Here is a 14,608-nt window from a genome sequence, read left to right on the forward strand (position 1 = left end):
ATGGGTTTCCTTCCCTTCTCTGATCTGGTTATTCCTTAATTATTAATTTAAAAATGAGGGCTTCCCTGGTGGCGCAGTGGTTGGGAGTCCGCCTGCCGATGCAGGGGACACGGGTTCGTGCCCCGGTCCGGGAAGATCCCACATGCCGCGGAGCGGCTGGGCCCGTGAGCCACGGCCGCTGAGCCTGCGCGTCCGGAGCCTGTGCTCTGCAACGGGAGAGGCCGCAACAGTGAGAGGCCCGCGTACCGCAAAAAAAAAAAAAAAAAAAAAAAAAAAAAAAAAATGATTATTTTTGCCAGTATTTACATAACCAAGTAAACTAACAACTGGGTATGGTAATTAAGCTAAATTCTTGGGAGTTCCCTGGTGGCCTAGTGGTTAGGATTCCGGCCTTTCACTGCTGTGCCCTGGGTTCAATCCCCGGTCAGGGAACTGACATCCCACAAGCCACGTGGGGCGGCCAGAAACAACAACAACAAAAAGCTGAATGCTTTATAGTTGTCTAATCTGATGAGTGCTTACACACCATATGCAAACTGCTGTTTTATCTGCAAATGACCCAGGTGAGGAAAAAAAAAATCTGGATATGAAACAGAATATTGTGTGAATCATATCTAATTTTAAATATTTTAATTTATATACTTTCATGATTATAGGTCAATAAGAAATCCACTTTTCAGATTTTATTTCATTATAGAATATATTTGATAAGGATACATACAAACAGAATCATCTTTAATACACATTGTTTACTGGTGCCCGGCAGTTCCGCAGCCGGCTGGAGATGGAATAAAAAACGCTCCCCAATGTTCAGCTTCATCGGCCACTCTAAACAACCAGTGCTGTAGAGTTGATGGTTCAGTTCATTTACTTGCCTAGAACAAGTAAAAATCTTAACATTCGTCTTTAAGTCTGTTTATTACTCTTCTATTTTAAAATCTGAGATACATTCCCCAATGTAAACAATAAACTTCAATCTGCCACACAATTGAAATGGGTAAGGCCTTCTCTGTTTTCTCATCAGAGCGCAATCTTATTTCATAGCGTAATAAGCCGTCCATGCACAAAAGACAGGAAAAGAAGCTGCCCTTAGTACCTGGTGGAGCCTTCCAGACTTCTCCCCGCTGCAGGTGTATGGTACACTAGAGAGATATCTTTTTGACTTGGTCTACTTGGTCTTAAAATACAAATATACAATGTCCGTAAGCATTAAAATAGTAAAGCCTAGCCTTACGTATTCATTATGAATTGCTAAAATCCTATACAAGTACGATACCATATCATGCCAATTAATATACAGAGGAAGGTGGCTCGTTGTCTCCACCATTCACCAAGGGCCTGTGAGCGGGGAACAGAGGGGACGTGATTCGTGTAGGCGTTAGGTGGCTGACTGCATATGGTTAGGCAGACAGTCTAGCTGGAACTCTGAAATGCCTGGGTACCCTGCTGCAATAGTTAAGTGAATCTGGAGTAGAATCTGCTTAACACAAGAAGAATCTGACCCCTTTCTCACCAGCCTCCCAGAGGGAGCACTGAATGAAACCTTAGAAAATGTTAACCAAATAAAGTCTTATTTGCATTTCCTGATTCAGTTGTGCAAATCAGTTATCCATTCTCTTCCCCAACGACTTATCCTTTGAGGACCAGTTAATCAACAGCGATCACGATGCAGTACCTCATTATCATAAATATCTGACTTAGCAACCTCCATGGTGAAACAGTAAAGCCTATATACAATCTTTGAAAAGGCATTCTGTGACCGTTTTTGAAGAGTTCATAGAAAAGTTATGAAGGATACACCAGTCACTTCTCGATGTCACCGTAATGTAAACCTTGGCATCTTTTTTATATTAAGTGTTTTATATATTGTACAACAAAAGAGAGACCTGAATGGCTGACCTGCTGTGATGCTCACCGATCCACTAAGCTAAGGTAACCAGTAAAGGGCATAATTTTCCTGAGGTTTGTGAGAACTCTTCAAACAAAGCAGAAATCACAGTGACCGAGTGAGCGAAACTCGAGTCTGTACCTCCTGCCCGTTCTGCTCCCCCGGGTTCTTGCCGGGACTAAATGACCCGCCACTGCATGATGCTCGTGTCTTTGCCGCCAGTGGAGATAAGGTGGCTGTCGTCACAGAGGAAATCGACGTTGGTGACGTGACTGCTGTGCCCGCTGTACACGTGGCTGGGAGCCTGGGGAAGAATGATATGGAAGGAGCTGAACGCAAAGCCATCGAGGCGGGGTTGGAAGTGCTGGACGTCTACATTCGTGCCAAACCACATGGAGCCCCTGTACATTGAGAATCTGGTCTGGAGGGGACGAATGCGGGCAGGGAGAGGTTCAACCCCAGAGGCTGCACCAGGCACAGGCCGGCCCAAAGGAGGGAGGACCGGATGCAGGGGTGGAGGGGAGGGTCTTCTAGGAGGAGGGTCAGGTCTGGGAAGAACGAAGAGGGGTGTTCCAGGAACTGGTGCGGGCTTGGCTCAGCAGGGCTGGAGCAGAGGGAGCCGTGGTGGACAGCAGAGGGGGGAGGCCCACGAAGTGCAGAGGAGGACAAGCCAGCACCACGTGGGGGGGCGGGGTTCTCCCCAGAGGGCAGTGGAGGGGGACCTGAAGTGCTCTGGGGCAGCCGAATGACGGTCACCCCTGCATCTGTGACTGGTGGCATCACTCACAGCACCTTTCTATTCAATTACCAACAGGCCAGGCAGTAAGTGCGCCCCGTGGGGTAAGGCTAGAGAAGAAGATGAGCCTTTACCCTGAACTGTGAGCAGGGGTAGGAGAAGAGGTGCACTTTGCCAAAGTCGTCACCGGTTGACAGGAGTTTTTTCTCGTGGGCCCGACAGGCGGCATTGATGTCGGTTCCATCCGAGCCTTCTGGCCACACTCCTAAAACAAAGACCCCAGACAGAGCACTGGAAATACCAGGACACAGGGCCACACTGTGTGGGGACTGGCCATCGAACTCCCACGAAAATAGAAATGTCCCAGATTTAGAAACCACGCCCAGGGAACGCTTCGTCTCAGATGATCTCCCTGCAGGCTGTTCCAGGAAACCCTCACTGCGTATACTGTTCTGCTGCATGAGAGTCGCAGTGACAGGCCTTCAGGGCTTCCACCTCTTTCGGGCCCCTTCTTGACGCTACATCAGAAAGCAGGCCAGAATCCCTGGTTCTGGACATGATGGCTTTCTTTATCCCCAAAGCATCTGATGGGAAGCTGACTAGTCCTAAGCCTGCAGTTTCCTAACTTTTCTTTTTTTGGGGTAACTCTTTACATATGAGAGGCCCTCCAAAGAGCTTTTTAACTCTGGGACTGCCTGTGTGTTTCAGGCGTTCCTTGGTGTCAGCCCTTCATGGCTTCTGTCTGCCTGGTGGCACTGGGCAGGTGGGGTGTCTGCTCACTGTGGGCCGGGTGATGCAGCAGCTCTGACTCCACAGCCGTGTGCCCAGGTGGGCCTGGGGTGTGGTCTGGGGGATGGGATCTCCTGACCATTGCTTCAGGAAACCCTGTTGGTCCCAATAACTTTGGATATGAGAGAGCTGCATGCACATCAGTTTCCTAACAGGCAGATCTAGAGTAAACCCAGGGCGTCCTAGCATTCAACACCAGAGGATGACAAAACGCCAGCCCTAAGGAGACTTGTGAACTTCTGACCAACTTACTGACGTGCGGTCATACATAAAGAGATTATAAGTACCCGCCTTTTCTTTTTTTATTCTACTAAATTGTGGCAATTTATTTTAGACCATTTATAAACATATTCCTAATCTAAACTTTGAAGGAGGTGAAAAATTTAGTTTAAGGGCCAAAAAGATACAATCAGTCTAACAAATGGTAAATAAATTGATAGGGTACCATCTGGTCCATTTATCGAGGATGTTTGGCACTACCTCATACAAGCGTTCTAGAGAATTATCTCAGGACCCATTTCGTATGAGAGAAAAGGGCTCTGGTTCCTCTCGCCTGGCCATAGCTGGGCAAGCCCTGGCCCTTCCCCAGGGCTGCGGGGAGTGTGTCCTGTGGGGTCCACGGGGTAGCAGAGCAGTTTGAAGCCGACCAAGAGACTTCACTACTATTGGAAAGTCATTCTGAAAGTAGATCATCCTACGTTTGAACAGAATGAAAGGTGCAGAGACCTTACCAAAGACGTGGAATCCCAAAGTGCAGGTGTATGTGGCCCATTCGATGTCTCTCGTAGTTTCCACACTTACGACCTGCTTACAAGCAGAGGGAATCCCTGGAAAGGCAAATGCAGGTCTGGTGACATCAGTGCCAAAGCCCCCTCTCCTTCTTGGGCAAGGCTGGGCCCTCGGAGCCAGGCCCCATCGGCTACAAAGCCCTCTGGGAGGGGGACACCATCCACCTCCCAGCTCTGCGGGGACCATGCTCACTGCCCAAGGCCCGGGGCCTCGGTGGGGACCCCACTTCTTCCGCTTCTTCTCATCTCCTCTGTGTCTGTTCCCCCAGTCTGGCTTCTTTTCTTTGACCACCTCTGGTTCTGAGGCCCCTGTCTGCTCACTGTTCCCCTGGATACAACTCCACCCCCTGCTGTCAGGCTCCCTAGCCCTCTCCCAACATACACTTGGGCACACGCGCGCACACACACACACCATCCCTTCAGCTCCGAGTTAGGAATGGAAGCTTACGGAAACCAGTCATACCAAGTACCTGTGGCGTTGCAGGTGATTTGTTTGTTGCCCAGTTAAACTCTCACTAGTGGAGTATGAGACCATGTCTGAGAAGATTCTAGACCCATGGCCTGTCCCTGAAAACCATCCCCCACTCCTGCCCCACATCAGGCAGGGCCTCCTGCCCCGCCCGAGGGAGGCCCCTTCCCTCCAGCACCAGCAGCCCTGCCCAGGCCTGCTCCTCAACGAGTGGGCGCCCACCTCCCCACCCACTGGCTCCTGATGCCTGTGGCCTTGTATCTGAGATATTTCCTCTTCCTTAAAATGGGACAAGCCAGAAAGTGCTGTGGATCACCTGAGAGCCTGTGGGTGAAGCACACTGCACTTGCTGGTACCTTCCGCCGGGGCAGAGACCGGGCCCTCCTCTGCCCTGGGACCCTGCACTTGGCGCGCGGCAGGTGCTTGCCAGATGCTGGAGGAAGCAGTGCACGGCATGCAGCATGCGCTCGGGAAGTGCAGCCCCATCCTTCATGCCTCCACTGCACGGCCCTGCCTGGGCTCAGACCTGGCCAGGAAGGGCTGAGGGAGGAGGAGGGGCCCAGGGGGCTGCTGGGTCTCTGCCCGTGAGGGTGATGCCTTCACGAGGGACCATCCCTCTTGCCGGGACAGCTCTGACCCACTCTCTCTGCCTCTCCCTGCAGCGCCCCACCTTCTCCTCCTCGGGGCCCAAACCCCAAGTATCTCAATGCCAAGGCGGAGGTGTCCAGCCCAACTCCTGTACTGTGCAGAGGAGGGACCCAGGCCCAGAGACGCCATCACGTGCCCAAGTTGTATGGGGCGTGGGTTTTTGCAGGAGGTCCCATTTGGTCTCAGAGTGAAGGTTCTACGTGATCTGCACCCAGACCACACCTGGGGAACCACTCACAGTAAAGGATTTCATAGTCTCCGGAATTCGACATGAGGAATTGTGAGTTTACAGACCAGTCCAGGTGAGTGATGAAGCTGGAATGACCCTGGGAGAGAACACATGGGTGAGTTTCACTTGCCTTATAGATTCCCACCCACACTGTCGTAACGTGACAAACAACTGCACAGACCCACGAGGAGTGACCAGCACGCTCACCGAGCACTTGCCGACCCGTGCGTACTTCCTCCCATTGTCACTGACTCCATATATGTAGATGCAGTTGTCATGGGAGCCTATTGCTAAGAAATTCCCATCTGCAAAAACACGCGGGATTACATTTCAGTTGTTAAGAATAAACATTTTATCAATTACAAGCGATAATGCTAGAGGCCATTACAGAGTTAGAAAAAATAGCCATGAATTATTTCAAAGAGACAAAATTTGCTTTTAAATCACTCCTATACCACTTCCAAAGCTATCTTTTGAAAATCCACATCTGATCAGATTCTGCCCCTTAAAAAAAACCTTCCCTGGCTGTCCCCACTGCTGAAGGATCAAGACTCAGTTCCTCAGTGGGGTCCCCAAGGCCCGCCAGGATGCGGCTGCATCATTCCTCCCTGAACAGACCGGGTTCTCTCAGGCCTCTGGCACACTTCCTCCTGCCCACCCCCTCCCCGCCTGGAAAGCCCTCCCCCTCACCTCTGTGCACACTGCCCCTCCCCCCTGCCTGGAAAGCCCTCCCCCTCACCTCTGCACACGCTGCCCCTCCCCCCCGCCTGGAAAGCCCTCCCCCTCACCTCTGTGCACACTGCCCCTCCCCCCTGCCTGGAACGCCCTCCCCCTCACCTCTGCACACACTGCCCCCCTCATCCCCAGCCTGGAAGGCCCTCCCCGTCACCTCTGTGCATGCTTCCCCTCCCCTCTGCCTGGAAGGCCCTCCCCCTCACCTCAGTGCACACTGCCCCTCCCCCCATGCCTGGAGGGCCCTCTCCCCTCACCTCTGTGCACACAGCGCCCCCCTTATTCCCCCGCCGCCCCACCTGGAAGGCCCTTCCTGCCGCTCTTCCAATGGGCCATCAGTTAGCATCTCCTTTACCCAGGTTCCTGGCATCAGGAAGGCTTAAGGAATCAGGCCGTGATGCTCGTGTAGAAACACAAGGGAAGGCGCTCACTGTAATGTAAGAGCAGAGCAGCCCCTGTCGCTGGCAGATGAACCTGCCAAGTGTGAAGCCGGAGTGGGGAGGCCCAGGATGTACTGGGATGGAAGCGGGGCCTGAGAGACTAGTCTGGAGGAGGTCAGACCTTCCTGGGGCCAGGAACCGGAAGGAAGGAGAAAGGAACCACATGGGGGCCGGACAACCTGCACCCAGAATGGAGCCTAGAGGAGGGGCGGTCTCTGCCCACGAGCTCGGGGACAGCAAATGCGTCCCTCCTCTCACTGAGCGCCAGTTCCTCCATCCACGAAGCACGGCACCTTCTCATCGAAATTCAGAGGATTCCCTTGGACAATGTCTGTAAAGGTCCTAGCGGTCACTGGCACATCATGAGGTCAATAAGGGTTCTCCCCCCACCTCTTCCCCCTGGTTTTCCTTCTCGCAAGGTAGGAAGACCTACAGGAAATAGCATGGCCTGGCACCATCAGGAAATGGTATTTTTGGAAGTCTTGGCCAATGCCTGGCCAAAATCAAGGTGTTGGCAAGTCAGAGTTAGCCTGTCCAAAGCAGGCTCGTGAGGGGGTGGGGTAAATGGGCCGAGGACTGCCTTAGCTGGGGGATGGGCCACCTTCTGCTGCTGATGGTTCTAGAGAAGGCCAGAGAGCTGCCCGGCAGACCACCTGCACTTGGTCCTCCAACTGACCAAGCCCTGACAATAATGATGATGACAGTAAATGCTAACAAGAATTACTATCAAATAATTATGAGTCGACATTTGTTGAATAACTACTATGTACCAGTACTATTCTAAACTCTTCCTATATTAACTTACTTAATCCTCATAGACCCCTGTGAGGTAGATATTATCTCCACTTTTCAGGAGAGGAAACTGAGGCATGGATGATAAAGTAACTTGCACAAGGTCACACAGGTTTAGAGAAGCTAGGATTCGAACCCAGCAGTCTGACTAGAGCCTGAGCATTTCTTTGCTAAATGCCATTGCCCCTGTGACAAAGAATAACAGTAAAGAACAGCTGAAAATCTGATAAATGATGTACGCACCCTGGCTTGTACACTCTTTTTATTAACATCTTTATTGCAGTATAATTGCTTTACAATGGTGTGTTAGTTTCGGCTTTATAACAAAGTGAGTCAGCTATACATATACATATATCCCCATGTCCCCTCCCTCTTGCGTCTCCCTCCCACCCTCCCTATCCCACCCCTCTAGGTGGTCACAAAGCACCCAGCTGATCTCCCTGTGCTATGCTGCTGCTTCCCACCAGCTATCTACGCTTGTACACTCCTAAGCACAACGATCTTTAGCTAAGAACGACCGTATCATTTGTTAACTCTAAAATAATGAGCTCTCTTTCATCGTGGAACCATTTGTTATGATTTTGTCTACTCCACCTTTTATGATTTTGACGACTCTAAGTTCCTCATAAGTGAAATCATACAATATTTGTCTTTTGGTGACTGGCTTATTTCACTCAGCATGATGTCAAGGTTCTTCCACGTTGCAGCATGTGTTAGAATTTCCTTCCTTTTGAAGGCTGAATAATATTCCACTGTATATCACATTTTACTTATCCATTCATCTGTTGATGGACACCTGGATTGCCTCCATGGTTTAGTTATTGTCAATAATGATGCTATGAACATGGGTGTACACAGACCTCTTTGGGACTCTGCTTTCAATTCTTTTGGGTATGTATCCAGAAGTGGAATTGCTGGACCATATGCTAATTCTACTTTGAATTTTTTTAGGAACCGCTGTACTGTTTTCTGCAATGGCTGCACCACTTTACATTCCCACCAACAGTGCACATTTCTCCACATCCTCACCAACACTTGTTGTTTTCTGTTTTTTTTCTTTCTTTTATTTTGTGGTACGCAGGCCTCTCACTGCCATGGCCTCTCCCGTTGCGGAGCACAGGCTCCGGACGTGCAGGCTCAGCGGCCATGGCTCACTGGCCCAGCCGCTCCACGGCATGTGGGATCTTCCCGGACCAGGGCACGAACCCGTGTCCCCTGCATCGGCAGGCGGACTCCCAACCACTGCGCCACCGGGGAAGCCGTTTTCTGTTTGTTTTGATAGTAGCCATCTTAGTGGGTGTGAGATGGCATCTCATTGTAGTTTTGATTTGCATTTCCCTAATGAGTAGTGATGTTGAGCACCTTCTCACATGCTTACTGGCCATTTGTATGTCTTCTCTGAAGAAATGCCCATTCGAGCCTTTTGCCCATTTTTGAGTGGGTTGCTAGTTTTTTTGTTGTTGCTCCAGGAACACATGCACAGTTGCCTGTCAGGGTACTGGAGGTGAGGGGGTGGGTCGCTGCCACTGTGCTAAGAGCTGAAACTGACTGAAATTAACTGCAACTTACCATCCAAGTCTTTCTCTGGAAGTTGCAAGCCTTCAATAGACTCTGGCTTTCCAAAACAGTTCTATCAGACAGTTTCTGCCAGTTGCTGTCTAGGTGGAGAGACAGATTCCTGCTGGTTCCTACTCACCATCTTCCCAGAATCTTCTCTCAAACCCCCCACTTAAAAGTCAACTTTGAGGTATAATCTACACACAATAAAATGCACATATTCTAAGAGTTTTGACAAAAATACCTGTATAACTACCATCTCCATATCTGTTTTTTTTTTTTTTTTTTGCGGTACACGGGCCTCTCACTGTTGTGGCCTCTCCCGTTGCGGAGCACAGGCTCCGGACGTGCAGGCTCAGCGGCCATGGCTCACTGGCCCAGCTGCTCCACGGCATGTGGGATCTTCCCGGACCGGGGCACGAACCTGTGTCCCCTGCATCGGCAGGCGGACTCTCAACCCCTGCGCCACCAGGGAAGCCCCATATCTGTTTTTAAAGATGAATGAAAAATAGGATTTCACAATCTCCCTTGGCAATTCACTTCTAACAGCCTAATGAGATTGTAATTTCTCCTTAAAATTCGAAATAGAAAGTTTTCATGTAACGGTTTAAGCTCATTCATAAATATGTAATAAAACTGTCTGCCTAATACATCACAACCAAGCAGTTTCAGTCAATATGCTAATCAGCGGCCAGATGAAACCCAAGCGCTGCCTATTTCTCGGACCTCCAGAGCACTTTCTCATCCTGGGAACCACGTCCTCTCACCCATAAACTCTCTACGCCTCACCCCCAGCTCTCCCAGAGAGTACAAGATTCCTAAACTTACTCGACTACAGAAGCGGGCATTTGGTCCCAAACAAAAATCAGCTGGAGGACTGACTCATAAGAACAGAGAGCAGGGGCTGGTCACCTGGAGGAGAAAGATAACACCATAGCCAGTTTCACTGATTGCCTCTTTACAAGGTCTGGGGATGGGTTTCCACACAGCTCTTAACTAAGTCCAACAGTATTTTAAGAGCAGGGAGAATTTGTCCAGCTGTGCAAATGACGAAACTGAGGTTCAGTAACTTGCCTAAGACGACACAGCTGAGTGCGTGGCACGGCTTGACCTGGGCTGGAAGGACGAGTGAACCGTGGGCATGGGAGACAGTGCGCCAGGTGGGAGCACAGCAGGGTCTCCAGGGTAGCTGTAAGGCTGCCGTGCACCCGCCCTGCTTGTCACACGGGGCAGGTGATTTGGGGCTCCGCAGGAGACTGCTGCACCTGGACAGGGAGCATGCCTGGTGGAGTGCAGGCTTGGGGACGTTGTGTGGGCAGGAGAGAGGTTGGCTGGGTGGCAGGGGCTGCATCCCAGCGGGTCTCTAGTCCCACCTGGAAAGCAGAGGTGGGATTCGATGCTGGGGTGATGCAAATGAACACCAGATTCTGATTCATTCTTATAAAAGCAGAGAAACTCCATGTCTCAATGATACGGATAAGATTAAAGAAGAGATCAATATAATCACATGAGCAATGCATTAGTTCATTGTGATTTTCCCTTTTTCATCTTCACGTTTAGGGTTTTAGATTTTTAATCCAAGTTTCAACAGGTTGAAACTAGACCAGGCAGGCTAAGTATTTGCAGTTGGGCTTAACGAACATGAAATTATCTTCTTCCAATCTCCATTCCTCTTTTAAAAAATTTACAAATTTAATCCAATCAAAACTCCATTGGTCCACTGACAAAGTGCTCTGTAAGGTTCCTGATGTGTGTGTCAACTTTGAGAACTGTCCCTACTACAGTTCTATATTTAATGAACCTACGAGGGGCCTGGCAATCGTAGTTGACTATGGTTTCAGTAAAAATTCACATAACGTTAGCTTATAGCATTAGGCCATCTTATGTAAGGTATTTCATAAATGAAAACATGTAATAAAATGTGACTGAAATGGTTATCAGATGATCCATTGAAATGCTCTAGGTTTGTGGTTCCCAGGATGCCAAAGAACCCCTCCACAAGCCCATACCCTCTGGGCGATTCTAATGCACGCCAAAGGCTCTGCTTCACCGGCTCCCAGCGTGCACCTGTGTCTGGGACTATCGCTCTGAACCTCCCACTTCAACCAAAGGCCAGATACAGGTTATTAGCCGCTGAAACCTGGGCCTCTCACTAGTGCCTGCAGAATTGAGAAATTATCTGAAAGATTTAGTTCTCAGTCCACACGGTTAACTTCAGGAAGCAACTGCTCACCTCTCACCATCCCTGCACAACATAACATCAACCTTAAAGGGGATTTACAAAGCAGTCTCACTTCCACCTGAGCTCATCCTACACAACCCATCTGCGGCAGTAGGTAGGTGTCTGCTAGCGAAGAAATGTCATCATGCGGAAGCCTGGGGAAGGCGTTCTGGCTTATTCATGATTTAACTTGAATTTTCGGCTAGCTAAAACAGCCTATGTGTGGCCTATCAAACACGCCGTACACCTGCTTTACTCACTAAAGAAAAGGGTGCCTTGACCAGAAGTAAAGAATACCCACGTTAAAAATAAAGATTAAATGCCTCTCTTCCTGGGACGCCGGTGCTGGTCTGCCCTCAATGATAAGATTCCTTTTCCAGGCACCAGGTGCCGTCCTGACTTGCTGTGTATGTGCTGTTCTGTTCTTTCTTTTAAACCTTGAAGAAATGTATCCCTGACTTGTGTGAAGTTCTTTGTTCCGACGCAATATAAAACTGCTGAAACCATGCTTCTCTGGAGCAGTGCCGCAGAATTATCTGAGAGGCTGTCTCCTGGGCTTTGGTCCTCACTTTGGCTCAGTTCTATGCCTATTAGAGATTGGCTTATTGATTATTTCCAACTACATTGCTTGGCGTAGCTGGCAGGATATCAGAAAAACCCACGTGGGGTCACCTGGAGTCTACTTTTCTCCCCCCAGCCTTTGATATTTATTTATTTATTTATTTAGGGCTGCATCGGGTTTTAGTTGAGGCACGTGGGATCTTTCGTTGTGGTGCACGGGATTCTCTCTAGTTATGGCGTGTGAGCTCCAAGGCGCATGGGCTCTGTAGTTGCAGCACGTGGGCTCTCTAGATGAGGCGTGCAAGCTCAGTAGTTGTGGCGCACGGGCTTAGTTGCCCCGCAGCATATGGGATCTTGGTTCCCTGACCAGGAATCGAACCTGCGTCTCCTGCACTGGAAGGCGGATTCTTTACCACTGGACCACCAGGGAAGTCGCTGGAGTCTACTCTGGATGGATGCTGGGTAGCAAACACGGACCCTTTGAGCCCCAGCCCCAGCCCCACAGCTTCACAGCACTCTTGAGGTTGGTTGGTTCGGTGAGTTTTTCCTGATGTCTGGATCTTCTTGTATGAAGTGGCAGTCCATGACTTTTATTTGAGCTGTTACCTTAAGACCTGGACTCTTAAGGGGGTACCAGTACATTTCCTAGGTGAAAGGAACCTAGCGGGAAGTTCCAGGCAAGGGATCTAGGTGGAGTTTCCAGGTAAGAAACCTAGAAGAAATTTCCAGGCAGGAAAGGCCTAGAAGGAACTTTGGGGTAAACTGGGTTGGTTGACTTTTTTTAAAATGTGGCTTAAAGTTGGAAAGATTTGTACTGTATAATAAAATGAAACTGAAATAAATCAGGAAATTGTGCTTCTAACGCCTAACGGCTCCCAGACAGGGAACTCCGGCTGGCTTCTACAATTGTAGAAATGACATAGCTCTAAAATGGCCAGAATGGGACTCTTCTGACATTCTAAAACTGAGTTTTGCATGTGCAATTAAAGAAAGCTGGCTCGGGCTTCCCTGGTGGCGCAGTGGTTGAGAGTCCACCTGCCGATGCAGGGGACACGGGTTCGTGCCCCGGTCCGGGAAGATCCCGCATGCCGCGGAGCGGCTGGGCCCGTGAGCCACGGCCGCTGAGCCTGCGTGTCTGGAGCCTGTGCTCCGCAATGGGAGAGGCCACAACAGCGAGAGGCCCGTGTACCGCAGAAAAAAAAAACAAAGCTGGCTTGATAAAACATTTTTTTTCAAAATTCTGACCTGAGACAATAAAAGTACTCCTTTTTATGCTTGAATAAAAGTATTCAAGCAAATTTGAAGGTATAACTCTTATCATGTCCTTGAAATGCAAGCACAGCCCACACTGCCTGAGACCACAGCCTTGGCTCAACTAGTAGAACCTAAAACTGCAGAAAAGGGGAAATGAGACCTTTAGAAACTCAAGCAGGAAAACTATGAGATCTCTGTCTGTCTATCTGGATGTGTGTATGTCTGTACGTACATTATAAACATAGCATGTTTCTACCTCCAAATGATATTATCAAAATTAATTTGAAAAAGAGTTCTATTTAATTGACTTAGAAGTAAGTGCTTACCAATGAAATATTTCTAACTACAACAAGAAACTAACCCCTCGCATTTTTAAAGTATCATATGATCCAGGATTAATCTTTAATAAATGAAAATAAGTTTAAGTTGTTGGTTTGGTTAATACAGACACGTCTTTAAGTCATCAACATTAAGTATAATACTTTTATGATACCTAGGTTTATTGAAAGTCAATTAAGGGACTTCCCTGGTGGTGCAGTGGTAAAGAATCCGCCTTCCAATGCAGGGGACGTGGTTTCGATCCCTGGTCAGGGAACTAAGACCCCACATGCCGCGGTGTAGCTAAGCCTGTGCGCCACAACTACTGAGCTTGTGTACCTCAGCTGGAGCCCATGTGCTGCAAACTACAGAGCCCATGACCCTTGGAACCTGCGCGCCACTAGAGAAGAGAAGAAAAAACCCGCACACCACAACTAGAGAGAAGCCTGCGCACCACAACGAAGAGCTGGTGCGCCACAACAAAAGATCCCGAATGCCTCAATGAATATCCTGCGTGCCGCAACTAGGACCCGACGCGGCCAAAAAAAATCCCCCAAAAATCTTAAAAAAGAAATCAATAAGCTCATGTTATCTCTGTTCCAACACTTGTCAACAAGAAAATTAACTTGGTATGATGATGTTTTCTTAAGTAGGGAAATAGAGACACATGAGATAAAAGTTTTTAGGTAAACTCTTTAAGAATGATTTTGTTTTATATATAGTACGTTTACTTAAAAATAGTTCCTCCAGATTTTGGTAACTTGAAACTTGAGAGTTTTGCTAAGTTAATATAAATTATGGAAATTCATTAAATATACAGATAATTTCCAAATAAGATAAAATACTAAAACATTAATTGCTAAGCAAATCTAAGTTTACCTCTTTGTCTTCTTATTAGAGAAAAACTAAAGATGTTTGGGTTTATTTGGACACACATCTTATACCACATTGAGAAAAGAAATTACGCTATAAGAAGATGTATGTTTCTAGACGTTAACAGAAAATTTTCGTAAGTTTGCCAATCGGGAAATGTTAATATGAGAAACAGTTCACAATTGTTTGCTTCTTGGTTTTTGCTAGAGATTAATGTTTTTTAAGGGTTAAAAATTATATATGTAATTCATGCTACTAGAAATATTAAGGGAGATATTTCAGTATACAAGGAAAATAAGGTTTTCAGTAAAAG

The 14,608-nt window shown here is 48.4% G+C and overlaps 1 protein-coding gene across 4 annotated transcripts in view; it reads right to left on the reverse strand.

Annotated features, from left to right (window-relative positions):
• Positions 1–668: 668 nt before the first annotated feature.
• The window catches only part of EML1 (EMAP like 1), a 198,752-nt gene continuing 184,812 nt past the window's right edge, over positions 669–14,608 (reverse strand). For all 4 annotated transcript variants that reach the window (XM_067725882.1, XM_067725863.1, XM_067725873.1 and 1 more), the window contains 5 exons: positions 5,755–5,852; positions 5,557–5,644; positions 4,145–4,240; positions 2,759–2,889; positions 669–2,192 (listed from right to left, as the gene is read on the reverse strand). In XM_067725882.1, coding sequence (XP_067581983.1) covers positions 2,067–2,192; positions 2,759–2,889; positions 4,145–4,240; positions 5,557–5,644; positions 5,755–5,852 — 539 coding nt within the window. In that variant the 3' untranslated portion in view covers positions 669–2,066. The remainder of the gene's footprint in view (positions 2,193–2,758; positions 2,890–4,144; positions 4,241–5,556; positions 5,645–5,754; positions 5,853–14,608) is intronic.

Source organism: Pseudorca crassidens, chromosome 1 (assembly GCF_039906515.1).
Source record: "Pseudorca crassidens isolate mPseCra1 chromosome 1, mPseCra1.hap1, whole genome shotgun sequence".
Classification (NCBI taxonomy): Eukaryota; Metazoa; Chordata; class Mammalia; order Artiodactyla; family Delphinidae; genus Pseudorca; species Pseudorca crassidens.